Here is an 18,688-nt window from a genome sequence, read left to right on the forward strand (position 1 = left end):
TGAACTACGATTTCAAATCTAGTCCTTAGAGTAGAATTCATTAATATGTATTTAACAGTGTAGAGTGTAATAAAAATAAAAAGAAGTATCTGTTTCTCTAACATTACGTAGCAATAACACTGCCAATGCCCTTCAGTTCCTTTGGAGAAGGTCTGGAAAGCATGTACTTTTTCACTCATGAGAATGAGGAAAGTAAAGCAAATATGTTCTCATTTTAAATCTGGTTTGACCACCACTATCCTGACATGCAGACTTGTCCTACCTACTCTCTACAATATATCCTCTTTTGGAAATGCCTGACCACTTTTAATCAATGAATCAGGCTTCACCCACTACATTGTGCAATCTCTCCACAAAACTGTTAATTAAATATGAATTTTCAGCATGGTTCAGAAACTGGATTTCATCATTATAAGCAATTTCTTAATAAAAACATTCAAAATAGTTCTGCAGGTGAAAGATTCAACAGAGCAAAACTGCAGTACTTAATTAAAAGGGGAAAAAAGTAAAAAGGAGTAAAAATAAAAGGACATTTGAAAGCAAATTTCATCGTTCAGCTAACCCAAGAAATAATGAGAATGAAAAGGGAAAACAACCAACCATGTATCTGCGTACTGATTGTTCACCCAGCCTCAACACAAACTGCATGTCACAGCCCTTCACAAACTTAACTAAATTAAAATAATAAATATCAAAGTTCAGAGAGAATCAGTCTTGCTAAAAAACTGTCAGAAATCCCAAGTTTTCCACTGAAATTGATGATTATACCATTCATACATATAATTTAAGATTATACTAGACATACATGTCAACAATCACAATATATAAAGCAGAAGTTAATAAATAATATCTGTAGAGATAAAACTCAATTAAAAACCTCAATAAGTTACCAATAAAATATGAAAGGGCAGAACACTAAGGCAGCTTTAATTTTTGTAAAATATATTAGACAGCTGAAAGGAATTGAGCATTGGTGTCAGTTCTACAGGCCTGGGATAATATGCCACTGAAAGCTGAACACTGATACGAGATCTCATGGGATGAGTGTTGTGGGTGAGGAGGTTGAGAGACTGACCTGAAGCAAAAAATTAGCAGTTTTGGACTATATAATGTACATGTTTACAAAATCACCTAAGCCTGAAATTCAACCCATAATTTGTGTGTAGCTTTCCCATGTAAATTCTGGGTACGTATTATTTAAATAGTCTTAATGTAATGTAAATGTATATGCACTTTTTATGCTGTATCACTTTACTAAGAAAAAAACCAACTACATACAAAATGATGAATAATTATTTGGACTACAAGGGAAATCTTGGTCCCACAGAGGACAACAGCAGAACTCCCTAGTATGGTTACATACTCAGTATGGTACAGTTAGGAGGTGTGTTTAAGATATCCATACTTGACTGTGTAAAAGAAAAAGCCTAAATGTCAACTCAAACATCTAATTGTAAATGGAAACTCATTCCCCGAAGGCATATTCTTACAATTCCACACACCAACTCAAAAATAATAAAGACTGCACAAGTATAAGGCAATGAAAAAACAAACCAGAAGGCCACGCAGCTTGAGGAGCAATTTTTTCTTTATTTCAAAAATATATCTTTACATTCAAACTCCAGTTGACTGCATAGTAATAGGAACACGCGCTCCTAAATTTAATTTATCTCAAACACGTGCATCCCGTGGCAAACTGAGCTCAGGCACAACATCTGCTTTCCAGTGAAGACCTTGGTTACCTAGTCTTCTGTCTGGGTCCATTATAATGCAAAGCAGTCAAGAAATAAGCCTCAGGGTCATGAAATCCATTCTCCACTAAACTGTGAATTGCCTCATCATCGAACATTATCCAGTAATGAATGGATTTGCTCATGATCCATCACAAGAACTCTTCGGAGGATTTGTGGATATTTTTTTTAATTTTCTTTTGAGATGAACACACCAAAGTGCTGCAATTACGTAACTGAATTTACTACTTAAAATTCTGCAGAACTTAAGGTCAACTTGGTAGCTAACCAAGTAAAAAGCTGAACCCAAACTGACAGAAATTAGAGCACTGCAAATGTCATTTCTTTAAGCAGGACTTGTGTCTCGGCACCCCTCTCTTCATTCTGCTTGGCTGGAGCAGATGCCTTTCATTCTTGACCTTAAAACAGGACACATGAAAAACGTACTTCATCTCTTCTTGCTTGATGTTGTTACAATTGAGCAGTTAAGTACTGTCTATCATCTTTTGCATACTTCAATCCATGACCAAACAGTGATTTGAAAAAACAGTAAATATCACAAACATAATTTAACCTGTGCTAAATTAGCTCCTAAGAAAGTTCTTAGACCTAAAGTATGGCATCCACATCATTAGGTAGCAGGACTCTTCTGCCTTGGTTGCACCAAAGGATCGCTTTCTGGTAAGTTTCAGCAATAAACCCTTCAAGCAGGAGGTACTGGCAGCCGTCTTACTATTTCCATAGCTACCTTTAGATAGGCTTTAGCCTGTAAAAACAGAAACATGTATTTAGAACCTTTCATTTTATATAAAAAGATGTATTTTACATCTCGTTAAGTATTTATTCTTTCACCCACCCTCAAAGAACAAGAAAAACAAACCCCAAAATGTTACAGTTCAGTTTAGCCAGTTTTGTGTTCAGGAAAAATGATGTGTTAATACATAAGTATTAGTTTACATTATTTAAAATACTGTAAAATTGAAGTTTGGTATTATTCTGAGAGTAGAACTTGACTGAACAATCTGTCTTAAACAGCAAATGGAATCAATATTCTTCTGGAGGAGAAGTGTTGAGAAGGAAGGACTAGAGAGTTCTAGTCCCACAGGTACTATTAACTACAAGCTTCCCTCACCCTGAAGACTGAGCTGCACCATGCACGTGATTGAGACAAAGAATCAAAGAAAACAACATTCAAAAAACATTTTTTTGAGATAATTAATTCATTGCAGACTAGACTACACTACAGAGTTTCATCTGTAGACATTAAAATTTAAAGTATTTTCAAAAAAAAAAAAGGGACATCTTTTCAAAAGACCTAAGTGGATGTTGGAAAGAACTACTTCTGTCACACCAGAATTCACACAGCAAAATCTCCCTCACGCCAACCTGTGGCATCTGGTCAGATACCATCAGCTGGAGGGTTAAAGAACACAGAACTGTAAGACTATCAGGGGTGACCCAAATAAACGTACTTCTTTTAACATCTCTAAAAGCATGACACAGCTAGAACTACGATCAGTCTAACATCAAGTATTCAGAGATTTCATGTCAAGAGTCATGTATAAAACATTGCCTAAGGTTCAACACAGAACAAACCACAAAATGAAACCAAATAATTCCTGTACCAAGCACAACAACTTGTAGTCGAAAGGGAACATGCCTTTCAGAAAGGTCTCCGATCTTGACACAAAGATTTTCAACTGAAAGAGTATCTCTCTGTGTAATATATATAATCTCTTGTACGTTGTTGCAGAGGCATATTACTTCCATTGTTAAAAATGTACACCTTATCTGTAATTTGAATTTGTCATGCTTCAATTTCCAGCTTGTGCATTGTGTTCTGTGTTTGTCTAGCACAATAGAAAACTCCCCTGCCATTCAGCTGGCTCCTACTCTGTTAGGCTGTAACCAAGCTACTTCATCTGCGCCAGTAAGTCTGTACAGAGTCCACAATGACATCCTTCCCTGTTCTACAACGAGAAATCCCCAGAATATTCCCTACTGCAGTGATGCCTCCTGCCTCCTGCAGCACACTTAGATGGCATTAACCTCCAATTAGACCTTGCATGCCTGATGAGCCTTTAAAACACCAAACAGGCTGACCAATGCCTGAGGCCAGAGCTTGGGGTGCAAGAAGAGAAGGTCTGTCTCTCACTTGGGCCACAAGCACCAGCTGTTGTTGGTCTGAACTTTTTGCAGGCCACGATACCCCTAATATGTCCTCTCTCTTCTACTTTCTGGCACTCCCAGCCTCAGCACCTTGTAGTGCTCACATCACTTTAAAACTAAAGACACATCCTTGTGTGAGTCTGTAAGGAATGCAGACACCAAGCTAGAACCGCTTTCTCCCGTACGCATGACGCTGTGGCAAGAACTATAAGAACTTAAGTCACAAGCATGAAATTCAAACTCCTCTTATGGGCATAACAGCTGTGTCCTTCCACGTACAACACCCACCACCACTTAGCTATTAATTCCCTGGGTGGTTCAGCTACTCCCCAGATAGCCACCTGCCTAGATGAGATAATGGACCAATGTGAAGTAAGGCGATTGACTGAAGTCAAGCTGCTGCTGTAGTTAAGTATTTGATTAATCGGTGTAGGAGGGCTCCAGGTGGGAATTCTGGAATATCTTGAAGAGTCTTGCAGGCAGCTCCCCCTTTGCAGAGACGAATTAATGTGTTTTAATGAGACAATGAACAACCTGTGTGGTAAATCTGGCCCCTTCTAGAGAGTGGCAAGGCTGTTCCTGCTTCAGACTTGATCAAGTTACACACAGAATATAAACAGACCATAGAAACCATTCCTGCAGGGGCAGAAATACTAACAGCAGAAATAATGTTTCTGTACATAGTGAAGACAGGAGGTGTTTTGTATATACATCAAGAGAAACACCAGCAATAGATCAAGCATATGCTGTAGCAGTCACACAGGACATGGACTAGCTGTGTTGTTACACACACAGCCAAACAGCACTTCAGGGAGTCTCATTCGATCCAGCCAAAGACACCCTCAGCAAGGGTCCTTGGATGACAGAGTTCTAGGAGGTTCCTGGTACAACTCCGTAGCCAGCATGCCAGTGTTAACTAGCCCCAGTGCTACCAGCAATCAGTCCCACATGCATACATCCTTTGTTTTCTTTTCCTAGATCACTACTTCCTATGCTGAACAGAGCAGTATCCCAGAAGTGTCCTTACAGAGCTCTACCTGTCTGACAAAAACAAATGCTTTGAGCCTTAGCTTTCTATCTTTGAACAAATCATTCATCTATGATCAGCAGTAACATACATCAACATCTGTAAAAGGTCTAAATGGAATCTCAGCTAATGTGAATACACCTTTCATTACACTAAAAAAACCCCCAACAAACACCCTACATACATGGAATGGTTTCTCCTACTCAAGATCTTTTCAATGTGGCATCTGTAGACAGACAGCATAGCTCAGTTCAGCTCTTTATCATCACTAAACAAAAGAAGATGGGTTGCAAATCAAAAGGCAAGGTGGAAAGCCAGAGGAGAAGGATAACTTCTTATTCATCATTCACAATCACTTTAATTTTAATATGATAAAAATGAACTATACTGACCAGATTTCCCATTTATGCCTTGGAAGCTGCACAGGAAGGGTTTAATAACTGTCTTTCTGAAAGCATTTATTTGCAGATGGACATCTTTGTATTTAACAGTAACATAACAGTTAGCTAGAAGCCAAACATTCTCCTTGCTTTGAGAGGATGAAGAAGAGGCGGGGTCTGAGAGCAGCACTGGGGAAGGGAAAGGTAGAGGTGGAATCTCATGTTCATAGATGAAAGAGCTGGATAATGGCCATGAGAGACTGTTTGCCTCTCAAACACTGGTACAAACACTGCCAGAAAAGACTGCTGCATTCTTTAAATCAGAAACCTTCTTAGGGCAGAAAGGGCATAGTAGATGATGAAGTGACTAATGACAGCATTAGATCTTGAAGTAAGAAATGGAGAACTTGTAATGAAGTTCATCAGGAAAAGGGCTGAAAAGTCCTGCTTGGCCTAAATAATCAGAACATCCTGATTCATTACTCTGTCATGGGATAATAGACATGAGGTAGATTTAAACTGCAGGTCTTTTTATTAGCTCATCTAATTAAGCCCTACGGTAATCCCAGAGAAATGTGAGCCCTTTGGTTATGGCACTTCATTCTTCTTAAAAGTCTTACCCATGAGGGAAGTATTTATCACTGCTATGATTGCTGCAAACTGACCATACAGGTCATAGCTGACTCTGCCCTGTTCTCATGGATTCAATTGTCTTGGCCTGACCTGCTTGTTTGCCCTTCACTGAAGTGCAGATCTTAGCCTGCAAACAGCTTACCACAGTGGCTTCCAGTATCTCATGCAATGACCAGACAAAAACAGAATACAATTTACCCATCAACAAAGTCAAAACAGGTAGGAGCCAGTATCACATTTGCCTCTACCCAAAGCACCACAAACAACTTCAGACCAGCAACTCAGAAAAGTATACTGATCCCATGACTTGGTTGCAGGCCAAGAACACCACAGAGTGTAAATTCCAGTACTAACATGCTTTCTAACTTTTATTTGGGATTGAAAGACTCCAAAACTATTAAGATCTAGCACAGCAATCCAAGGGAGAATCTATGCAAGCCCTGACTGTCTGGAATACGAAATGCTGTGGATGCTACTATAGCTGTAAAGAAGGATAAAGTATTTAAATCTGCTCAGCTGAGTTGTTAGAGGTTTATACTTTATTCATTGCTAAAGGAAACTAGCAACCACGAGAAATGAGCAACTAATCAAATAGTGACTATCACAAGGACAAACACTAGACTTTATTCCCATGCAGATGGTAGCTATGATAGGTGATAGCTTTTGTTCAAGCATTCTCTTTGCTCAACCACAGTTCATTTTCCAGTTCAATTATATTTTTAAACAGCTTTAATTTTTATGTAAATTGCTTGTTACTTCGACACATGCCTTGTGCATGCCTTGGGCTTCCCTAAGATGTCTGTATTTTGCAGTGGTCAAATCAGAAGGTCCTAAAAGCCCAATGATAAACCAAGGTTTAAACAAACTTCCACGTCAAATAAAAGCTTCTTGTCACCCAGAGACATTTTTGATTGCTGCAGGAGGCCCAGAAACTCTCCACTGTGTCTTCCTCTAGGCAGTTCTACCATAAGGTGCTTCTTTGCATACACTGGTAAGTCCAGCCCAGAAAGGGGATGGTCAACTCACAGATTACAATTTGAAATAGAGGAGACAGGCAAGTAAATTGTATGTTTCCTGAATCTAGTTTCCTAAAAAAAAATAATTCCTTAGAGCCCACAGGAAATTTCCTGTTAATCCTGTATATCAGCAGTTGCAAAAGCCAAACCATCCTGAGGTAGCCTCAGCTGGGAAACACTGTTAGCCCCAAGGTACCATTATGCATCTACATCACTCAGGTGCTATTATGTACATCAAAAAAGACATCCTGTCCTGAAAACGTGGTTAAGTAGAACAGTGCAATTCAAATGCAATATAGTGACATCCTTCACACAGACTCTCTCACCACTCAGCATTTTCTTTTAAGGGCACTGCATCCTGGAGAGACCACTCTTTAAAAGGAATTATAGACAACCGCTGACCAACAGCAAACATCATTTGCTACAACTACTTCACATTTTTCCTCCATTTCTCTCAAGCTTTAAACATTGTGCATTTCTACCCAGCTCACATTCTTTCAAAAAGTTCCATAAAAAAAGTAATTCTGAATACCAATTCCACCTGTTTCTTTGGATAATATGACAGTAAGGCCTGTAACGTTTCTAATTGAATTGAAAAGGGATTTTTAAACAGACTTGCTCTTCTCTGCTACGTCAGACATCTGATGCTTTGTGCCCCTGCTTTCCAGCTGACTGAGCTTTTTCTCTCCCCTTATGGATATGTCTGCAATTTACTGGTCACAAAATCCTTCACCAGTATATATGAAATCCAAAAGGAGGCTGAATAAATTTCATATTATTAAATGTGAACTAGACAGCAACAGAACCTCCCCCAAGAAGCACGTAGGGTTTCCATGTTTCTATCGTATGCTGGGCTTTATTGCAAGCTGGAGAGATGACATTAAGCATGTTTTTCAGCCACAGGTCCTGGCTTCCTTGCTCCAGGACAAGTTTTGGCTCTCCTCCTATCCAAGTCATAAAATGCCTCATCACACTGCATCCAAGTTTGTGCATACTTGCAAAAGGCCATGCAATGTGAGGATCTGGCACTCTAAGCAATACGTGATTCACCGGGCTTGCTCTCTTTCATTTTCTCCTTCCAAGGTTCTCAGTTATCTCCAGAAGGGTCTGGTAAATCCTCACTGTTGATTAAACTAAGAACTTATTACCTTCTTGTGGAGGATCTTAGATCACTCCCAGTTGCTGTGGTCTGTCTGCTCTTTCTGCCAGGCTAGCCCCTGCCAGTTGTGCTAACATGAAGAGTGTTTAAAAAAAAGATTCCCAATTTAAACAAGTAAGCTGACAGAAACACTAACTTGGACGTTATACCAAGAGCAAAACCATTTTACCAGCACCGTTTATTATTAGGGACTGTCTGAAGCTTCACCAGAAGAGAACCCTGACCATTAAATCTTCACATCCTTTAGCTATATAGTCATCCCTTTCTGCCAGTAGACAGGTCTTATGTATTCTGTGCTTTCCCTGAGGAAGAACTAAGTTCACACGTGCACAATTCTACAAGTAATTTTCTTTTTTCTGGAAAGGTTGGTTTGGTTGTTAGTAATTTCCTTGCCAGTTCTGAAAAGGAAACATCCCTTTACAACCAACTGCATGTAAGCTTTAAAATAACAAATTTAGACAAGTTTGTTTACACATTTTAAAATTCTAGCATAGAGTGACAGCTCTACTTTTATATACCAGCAAGGCACATTAAACTCCATTGCAGGTTTATAAGCAAAAAAAATGTATTATCTAAGATATCTTGGAAACACCCTTCTTTGTAGTCTTGAAAGTGCTTAGAAGGTGTGACAGCATGCTGGGTTTCTGAGAAGTCAATCCCCATCCTTATTCCCCACTGTTTGAATCAGCTAGGTATTATTTCAGACCTGTGATTCTGTATTTGATTTGTGTGTTCTAACAAAAACAGCACAGAATTTTGTATTAAAAAACCTTGTAAATTTAAGGGACAAGAGAAGAGATAGTTTCAGCAGCTCTATGCACATTGTTCTCAGTCTGAAAATTTGTGACTGTTGATGCATGAATAGCCACAACTTTAATTTATTTGAGAAACATGGTGATGGGTGTCATGTATTAAAGATTTGGATCTGACTTTATCTGACCTCTCCCACTATCAGTTATGTGCTAAGATTTTAATTTTTCTCTTAAAAGGTAAGAGAACAACAGTAATTTTCTGTCTTTCAAATGAGAAACATACTGAGGATAAAGGGAAATTATTTTCATTCTGTAGAGATTAGTGACACCTAAAAATACTCTTAATTCTCTGAGAATGATTCTCTCACAAACATAATGGCAAAGAAGAATATTAAAAGATTTCCCCAAAGTCACACATATTTGTCAATCTTTATTCTTCTTCATATTTAACTTAAGAGCCACAAATGGTGCTCATAACCCCTCCTTTCATTACCAAGAACATAGTCCAAGGAGGAACAGATGGCAACACAACAGACTTTCTTGTCTTTTTTAATTTTCGGAACACTGTCCTATATGTCTTAATTCTTAGATTGATAATCCTACAGGCTACAGACTCCTGGTTATTACAGATTTCAGATACTGTGAGCCTTCCTTCTTGGTTTACTCAGCTGTTCTGCTTCAACTTTGACCCAAGACATACATCTATTCAAACCTTCACACTGCCGATCAAGCTTCCCAGATAGGAACTACTGTATTGATTCTAATGATTCCCTTTCACAAGGATCTAGACTCACGATCAGTACCTTATTCACACAGCATCAGCACAGGCTTTCCCCTAGCCTAGCAAAAATACTGCATTCAATTAGAAATCAACAGGCCCTAGGGCTGCTGCTTCTTTTTCAAAACAAAATGATATAGGACAATTTTAAGACTGTCACTGTTGCTCCAGAATCCCAATCAGTATGTTAATAATACTAGATTATCCTCTTTTTTTTTTCTTCCTCTTTTAAAAGACTGGGAAGGAAATAAATATTCCAGCACGTGCCTAGCAATCACGATATTAGAAAGGTTACCTTATGTGCAAATTCTACCTTATCTCTAATCGATTCTATCATCTACTATCAGCATTAATAACTTTTTTTATGGTAATATCTAAGCAGCAGTGAAGAGTGAGGCTGTATCATGCCATACGCTGTGCAAACACAATGTAGCAGATAACAGCCTGCCCTACAGAGCCTGGCAGGCAAACTCCAGCAGAGGCACAATGGAAAATACTAGCCAGGAAGAATCTTATCCTATCAGTGTTAATGAAGTTTTATACATGCAACTGCTTTTCTTTACAGACTCCCTCATATTTGCATATTTGACTCCCATCACCTCAACAACTTTTCCTTTGGCAATAAAATGTTCTGGTAAAGGCACAGAAAAATCAGTTTCCCCATGTGTATAAATTGCTCTACTTCCTGCTGAAAACAACCCAGGTACTGACAATATACAGGTTTTGTTCCAAACATCTTTTGATAGGACTCTCTCATAGTTTCTAGGCTCAACTACCAAAGGGTACTCTGACAGTTTTAGAGGGCCCCCATTAGCTGCAAGGTCTCATGAGGCTTGAGACTGACCTTCCTCTTCTCAGCATGCCAGAACCTGGACCAAATCTTTGTTGTTCTGAATGATTCAGACTAATTAAACAAAACCAATCCCACAGAATCAGAACAGATGACCAGCAGCCCAAAATGAAGGGCCTGAGTTACTTGATGATACTTTCCTCTTTTTTCCCTAAGTCACATTCAGATACACATTTCTTCCCAAACAACAATAATAAGAAGTGCTCTCCATTCACTGTTGGGGGAAGGCTTGTTGTTGTTGTTGTTGTTGTTTTAAGTGAATTGCACCAAACTTACAGCATCACTTTGAGGCTGAGAGATCACAACTGGCTGTCCTGAATCACACGTCTCCCGTATATTAACATGCAGTGGAATGTCTCCTGTATCAAAAATACCAAGACACAATGTAAGTGAAGACCTAAAATTTCTTAAATGTTTCATTAAAATAGCCCTAAAGCAAATTGAAATCCAATTCCAGTTTGGTATATTCTTAGAATTATTTAATCTTTAAAAATTAGCATTTGAAATGAAAATTGGCTGCAGTAGTTTCTGTACATCCATAATGATTAATGCCAAACATATTTTTGATTTTTCATTCTATGAATAGGAAGGCCTATGCTTTGTAGTCATTTATTAGAGATGGCAATTTGCTTTTTTGCCTTGAATACACAAAAAAACCCTCAACAAACAGGGTGAGATACAAGTTATTTTGGGTACATAAAAATTTGTTTGAATATTAGGCAAATGCTCATCATGCAACTTACTGTTCCATCTATCTCCTCATTGTATATTCTTTTAAATGCTGTTTTAAGATTTTAATCACTGTTCAAAGACTTCTTTGAATACTTAATTTCCAAACAATAGCGTTTGTTATTGTCCTTATTAGGCCTTGGATCCAATTAAAAGGTAGATGACTATTCAGTTCCCTCTTCAACAGAAATCATCTTTATATTCTGCTTTTATAACAAGCAGGAAACTGTTAGAGGGGAAAGGAATGCTCTACAGGAGAATCATTCAGCAGCCCTATTCCATTCTGAAATACGGTTTTTTGGCACTAAAGAAAACTTGGAAGTTCCCATGTTTCATTCATTGCTGCATATATAATGATGAAGTTAACCAAAGGCTAACTTTCTTTTTTAATGGAAAAGAGAACTACGTTGCACTTCATGGATGGATGTAGACAGAACAGCCTGCCTTAATTCAGTCTGGACTCATCTCAGAAACTCGAGCAGTTTGAATCAGTGTAGCAACTTTTATTTAACCCAAATAAAGGCCAGTGTAAATTACTGACGTTCAATATAGTCAGAAAAAGCAAAACATTAAGAAAACTGTACGAAAATTGACACAGCTTAAGAGGTAAAAAAGCAGAACTGAAAGCAAGCAGGAACACAAACAAAACCCCAAACAAATAGTAAACACAACAGCTGGGGCTCCACAAATAACTAGCTGAATCTTTGGCAAACTTCAGTTTTGTTATTATGATGATTACAGTCCATTTCCTTCATATTTAATAGTTTCTTATTTGTTTTAGTCATGGATAAATGTCTTTAGGCATGAAAGTTGGGGGTTGGACCCGATGATCTCTCGAGGTTCCTTCCAACCCCTACAATTCTGTGATTCTGTGAAGTCTGTTTATTTATTAATCAAAAAATATTTAAGGGGTCTTTTGAAATTTTTTTTAACCTTAAATGTTCTTAATAATGGTGACTTACATCTCCTAGAATTTAGTTCCTACCACTATTTTATGCAAAAATTAATCTTTGTTTTTTCTCAAGGATGCTTTATTAATGAAAAAAATATTTCTCCACTATCAGCTTAATAACTGTCGCAGAGTATTACAAAAAGAACTGCTCAATTAAAAAATGTCAGCCTCTCTTCTTCCACATACTTACAAAGATGGTCTGGTACTACAGGAGCTTAACAGGACACGTATGAACAAAAGTGCAAATCAGAATACAAGGCAAAATGCAATCTTAGTTAAAAAAAAATCAAAAAGTTTTAAATTAAGCAGAAGCATAAAGACAGCAAAAGCACATGCACAGCTGTTTGGGTGATAAGGGTTTGAGGAAGTCAAAGTTTTTGTGCTATTCTTCAGTACAGAACATGATGGGAACTTGCCATCGTATGTCTGCCTCATACTAAAAATTACTGTTGACTACAAAGAAAAGTAATTCATGAGAATAATTTGAATTTATTATAGGAAGTAAAAACATAAATAATTTTAAAAATCTAAGAGTCATTGCTGATTCTATCAGCAGATAGTTTGAAAAGTTCAGAACTGCAAACATCAGGATGAACTGTACAGAAATTATCTTGGTATTATGTATATATATAGCAATGGTATAGTTTTCTGGTCATAGATATGGTCATTCAACTTAAAAAAGATAGCTAAATAGAGGAGTCTCAGAAACAAGGAAAGAAACAATCAGCAGTACAGTCTCTCTCTCAAACTTTGGCACACTTGCCTTTAGAGAACAATAAAGAAACAAGACAATCAAAAGTATATGCAATAATGAACTACCCTCAAAGGTGTACTGGCAACTGCACACTGTCTGCTGTCATAAACAAAAATAAAGGAGGTATTCAGTAATATAAAAGGCAGCCAATCCTCTTCCACCCTGTACACTGTTAGCTTGCAGAATTTGTCAGATGTTATCATGGAAACTAAAACATTGTTAGGTTTCACAAGAGGACTGGGCACTTAGTGAAACAACCAGAACAACCACAGGTGTTGCACAACAGAAGCAGAAAAAATTCAGGAATACTAATTTTAAATATATACATTTTGTATACATACATACAACACAAAATAAGTTCTCAAGGCTTTTAGGCAGAATCCAAATAACACGGGGATAAAGCTTCCATTTGGGATAGATTAACACAAAATCTATAAGCAGTGGACCTTATAATACCATATGGTATTATTATATAATGATCATCCCTGGAAGGAGGAGCATACTAATCAGAACAATGTAGTTCTAAATTTAACCCTTGAGGCATTATTCCTAATCTAAGTCTGGTCTTTCAGTGACAGTTTGAAGGTAAACTTCACTGTTTTCCTTCATACATCTCATCCATCCCCTGCTAAACCTATAAATGTCTCACATCAATCCTGATTAAACACCATCACACTCAGCTCCACCTTCTTAGGGAATAACAAAAACCATCTATGGGACCAATGGCATAGATCATCATTTGTGCCTGCACATCTAAATGCATATTTGATTCAACTGCTTGCAGAAGATTTGCATCCATCCACATAACCCAAGGCTGTAGAAGTCCCCTTGGGCTCTGATCACAACTCATTATATATTCAGAAAACTGAGAGATAGCCCAAAAGCATGTCTTTAATTATGTGTTGTCTTGCTATCTTAAATTTATGTCAGACCTTGATGTTTCTGTGTTGATCTTTCTAAGTGAGCTTCCTGGTTCTTTTTAATGAATTAGCTCTGGAAAATCATTGAGATAATTATAGCAATACATGGAAACACATCATTAGCACATGCAATTATCCCATTTACCAACTTAATTATGCTGTGTTATATTCTGTATTTTTTTTTACTGACAGCACAGGATGAAATATGCTTTTTCAAAATAGCAATGTATACTTTAAAGATCAATGTATACTTCAGCTTATAGGCATGCCAGGTTGTTTAATCATGGCTAATTTTTATTTTCAATAAGAAATAAATTTTCTTTTGAAACAACATTTTGCAACTCAGCATATTTATTATATCTCAACACTTACAAATCATCACAGTCTGCTTGCTTCCACACAAGAGTCAAGAAATCTTCACATGGGCGTAAACCCAACCACCCAGAGTTTAGGTCTGTTTTACATGACAAAATAGAATTCTGGGCTATTTGTAAAAATTGTATGATCAATAACAGTGAATTTCAGGTAACACAGCACATTGATCAAAATATTAATCAAAACAATTAATGTTGTGGATTGTTTAAAAATCAAAAGAGATTTAAGATGCAATTCAAGAACTATCATGTCCAGCCCATATCCCATTTACAAGAATAATTCTGATAAGGAACAGAGTTGTGACATTCAACTACTTATTAGTTCTATTATATCTGAAGGTGTTTCCCTCACGCATTCCATTAAATTTTTCTTCTAAAATAAAACCAGTTTGATACCCTTACCCAAAATATCCAATCCAAGGGTTTTTGCTAGATCTCTTACACCGTCAGCTCCAAAAATGTGTGTCTCGTGCTTACACTTAGGACACTGGAAAACACTCATATTTTGAACCAGTCCTAAAACCTGTTAAAGTAAGAGAAAATGATGTTTAAACCTAGGATTAAAGCATTGGTATTTCCATTATTCAACTCTGACAGCATAAAGAGATTGTCAACAAAGAATCAACAAGGAATACTCATTTATAACGAGAAGCAGTAGTAACATCAGACTCATTAACATCATTATCAACTCTTACTAATCATCTCAGCTGCACATTGTTTCAAGTTTTTTGCATTTATGCCACTTAAAGATTAACAAATTCATTTGTAACAAAAGTACTTCTTGCACGGGCCTGTATTTCCAAGAACTCTCCCTGGCAGTATTTCCTTTTCAAACTCCAAATACTGAAGGATTTTCATGTTGTGCTTTATAGTTTTGTCATTTGCAGTTTCAGCAAACACAAAATAAAAACATACCATTATGAGAAATGACACAATCAGAGACGCTTTTAAGGTATTTTTGCAAGTTATCCTGTAGGGAAATGTTTTCAAAAAGAACCAGGTTTGTTATGCTTCTGACGAGCAGAAACACATTTTGAAGATCAAACAAAAGAAATAATTGTGTGACACTAAGTGGCAAAAACTACAGCATAAAAATCTAACACACACATATTAGGTACCCTTCTGTTGATGCCAGGTGTTCAAGATCATCCTTACAAAACACTCCAGATTTGCCCAACCATGCACACAAAAATCTTCTTTCACAATGTATAATAGTGGTAATGATAGCATTGATCTTGCTTTATTCACCTAGTAAACAAAACCATTCATTGAGGCAGAGCAGAATTTTGTAAAGGTGGTGACAAAAGCATTCAAACACTATGGAATGAGAGCTTCTACCCATCTGCTGATCAACAGCAGACCTGTTTTAAGAGGTTCCGTGTTACAATATTTCACTTTAAGACATTTACGTTATCTAGCTATGTCACACACACTATAGCCAGGAATTAAAAATATGAACATATATTTTGCAGTACAAAAAGCTGTTATTTACTTTGTGGCATTTTGTACTATTAAATTTCCCCAAGCATTCTAGTTTTGTGTTCGAACAAACTGGTCTAGTTATTAGTGGAGTGACATCCGCTGTGCTAACAGAGCAAATCTAAAAGATACATCAGTGTTCAATGCAAACAACAATATTAAGTTATTGAATTAAGACTGAATGCACAACTTTTGGCACCAAAACTGAAAACACAACAGCATGTTATTTACAGTGTCTTAATAAAAACTTCCTTACAGCTAAGCTAAAAATGATCAAAAGTTGATCACCTTTTTCTTTTCTATGCCACCATAATACGCTTCACACTATTTTCTAAGAAGTCTTTCTTCACTTAAGTAAAGCTTTCAGAGGGTTTCACGCAAGGAGCATTTTAAGAAACAGTACAAATAACAAAGGGAAAGGTAGAAAGGGAAAGAGGAAGGGAAAAGGAGATTACACCACTAACCTTCCTCATGTTCTACTCTCTCCTGTGGACTGTCAAAGGAACAAGTTTCTATTTACTGGGACATTATTACAGGTAATTTTCTCATCCAGTTTTTACACTAAGAGAGACATGAAATACTACATGTCCAAGGGTACAAGGTGTAGGGATAGTAAAAATGGCTTTCTACAGTCACGGAGTTCTACTGATGACCTCTGAGTGGGAATTAACTTAAGGAATTTTCCTTAAATTAATGTCAAGATTTTTCAATGTGTTGGTAAACTGGAGAACACTGGAAGGAGTATAATGTGACAAAAGAAAACCAGTATTTAACTAGGATACATGGAAGCCATTTTCTGCAGCACAGAAAAAGAGACTTGATATTTCTACTTTAAATAAATTAATCTATCTTCAGCTATCTTGGGGTTTGAACTTTTTGTTCTCCTCAAGGCAGTCATACAACATTCATGACTCAGCAAATTCACAATCAAAGAAAAAAGTGACGTAGCTTACTACTGTTTTGTGAATAGTTAAGGACTATTACAGCTGTTTTGTTAATTCTTTGAAAACCTAAACCAAATAAATCCTTCTGCCACAGCGAGTGCCAATGCTGAGATCCAGCTGTATCCTCAATGCTGTATCAGCTTTAGAGGTTTTATTCACAGTCTTCTCATTTTTTTTCATTTCAACAAATCTTAATAAAAGGAAGTGACATTTCAGCATCACACAATGATTTTTATTTTTTCAGTGTTGTTTCTATCTGTCAGCCAATTAACAGTGAATAGCTATTAATATATATTCTTCTAGAATATGGAACTCAATTCTTAAGTTGCCAATTACAAACACCAGTTGAACACAGAACCCGTGCGAACATACACAACTGTACTACTGAGCTGTATTTTTAACATGCATATTTCTGCAGGTATATTTACAGAAGGAAGATAGTTCACTATGATCTTCAGAGCTTTTAAATCTACAGACAAAGAAGTGAGTCTTGTAAATGAAGTCAGCAATAACTCTCATTTCCCTGCTCAAATAATCTGGAATAGCTTCAAAGCAGCTGTTACTGTCTACACAAACTATCCCCTAAGTATGTGTGAAACCTATTCTAGTCCTTAGTCAGCTCCTTTCCATGAACACTTCTCAGCAAACCTGGCTCAGAGTGACATGCAAACCAGTTTGGTGACATGCACCCCAACACAGGAGCTGATCTTCAGTAGCAGAGGAGAGGATAGTTACAATGCACAGAACAGCATTTCATTTACTCTAATCATTAGTTTAAGTGGTGAGGAGACATCTATCATGAAGTAACAGGAAAATAAGAACCCTTTCATTATTAATTACCTGCACATACACACCGTCTCTGAATGTTTACATATTTCTCATGCTTAGTTAACCTTTTGCTTATCCAACAAACCATGCAGAAATTCAAATATACTACCTTCTAAGTTAAAGAAAATACAGTGATAAAATGAAAGCCCTCTGCCCTTGCACAAGGAGGTAATTCCTGAGAAACCCAGGTAAATTGTTCACTGTACATAAGGAGAGATGGTACTGAGGTCCGATGCCAACCTGACAGGGACTGATGTAATCAGGGTTACAGCTCCACAGTCTACCATCAATTTCCTACACAACCACCACTCAGTCATTTGACATTTCAGTGCTTCAAGTAAACCTTTTGTCTTACAATGAGCAATTTTTGGCTCTAACTTCTGCTCCCAATATGAAGCAATAATCTCGGCTGGGTACTCCGAAGGCTACGGAAATACTAGTCAGTACACAGCCAAACAAACAATTTACTACATCTCAGAAGGAAATACATAGCTGAGTTTACATAAGCAGGTTTTTTAAGCCTATAAAATCTACAAGATAACCTTCCAATTCAAGGAAACTATCAGAAAACTTGCATGTCTAACTAAACCCCTATCTTTTTCTTTTGGGGATAAGATTGATAAGATAAACCATACTGAGCTAAAATCTACTTCTGCAAGTGTAAACAGGCAATTTTTTTCCTGAATACTCAAACTTACTCCCTTTTTTCAGGTCACCTGCCCAGAGCAAGCCTCTGGGATGCATGAAAGCAATCATCATACTCACATAATGAGCAAGAATCTTGAAAATTGTTGTGATAGGAGTCGGCAACAATTTGCAAACTCCTTCCTTACCAGGTTTGCTCCATTGCACAAGAGATGTCACTACTCTTCTAATGACTACATCCTACGACTGAAAATAAGACTTGAGCATTGCAATCCCGGTTCTAACACTGAATCTCATTGCCAGCTTTTCAGGAGTTCCTTCAATCTCTTAAATTTCAATGCAGGAAAGGACAAACACACACTGTGATAATACTACATATGTCATTTGAGGCTTTGTTAACTAATGACTGTGTGGGTGAGGGGAAGGTATATGTATGCCTGTATGTAACAAGGAGACACCCCTGTTCATTAAATATAAGCATGCATACTGTTTTGGGCTAGCATGACCAGGCTCTGGGGGGATGGTGAGAGAGGGTGGAGGGGGGTCTGCAGGGGTGGCTTCTGTAAGAA

General features: G+C 37.3%; 1 protein-coding gene across 1 annotated transcript in view; it reads right to left on the bottom strand.

Moving 5' to 3' along the window:
* Positions 1–1,576: 1,576 nt before the first annotated feature.
* NUBPL (NUBP iron-sulfur cluster assembly factor, mitochondrial) overlaps positions 1,577–18,688 on the bottom strand; it is a gene marked incomplete at its 5' end in the record, with an annotated part of 83,705 nt that continues 66,593 nt past the window's right edge. Inside the window, 3 exons of the mRNA XM_084263087.1 lie at positions 1,577–2,496; positions 10,771–10,853; positions 14,626–14,746. Of these exons, the coding sequence (XP_084119213.1) occupies positions 2,434–2,496; positions 10,771–10,853; positions 14,626–14,746 (267 nt within the window). The 3' untranslated portion in view covers positions 1,577–2,433. The remainder of the gene's footprint in view (positions 2,497–10,770; positions 10,854–14,625; positions 14,747–18,688) is intronic.

Source organism: Gallinula chloropus, assembly GCF_964237585.1.
Source record: "Gallinula chloropus genome assembly, chromosome: 4".
NCBI lineage: Eukaryota > Metazoa > Chordata > Aves > Gruiformes > Rallidae > Gallinula > Gallinula chloropus.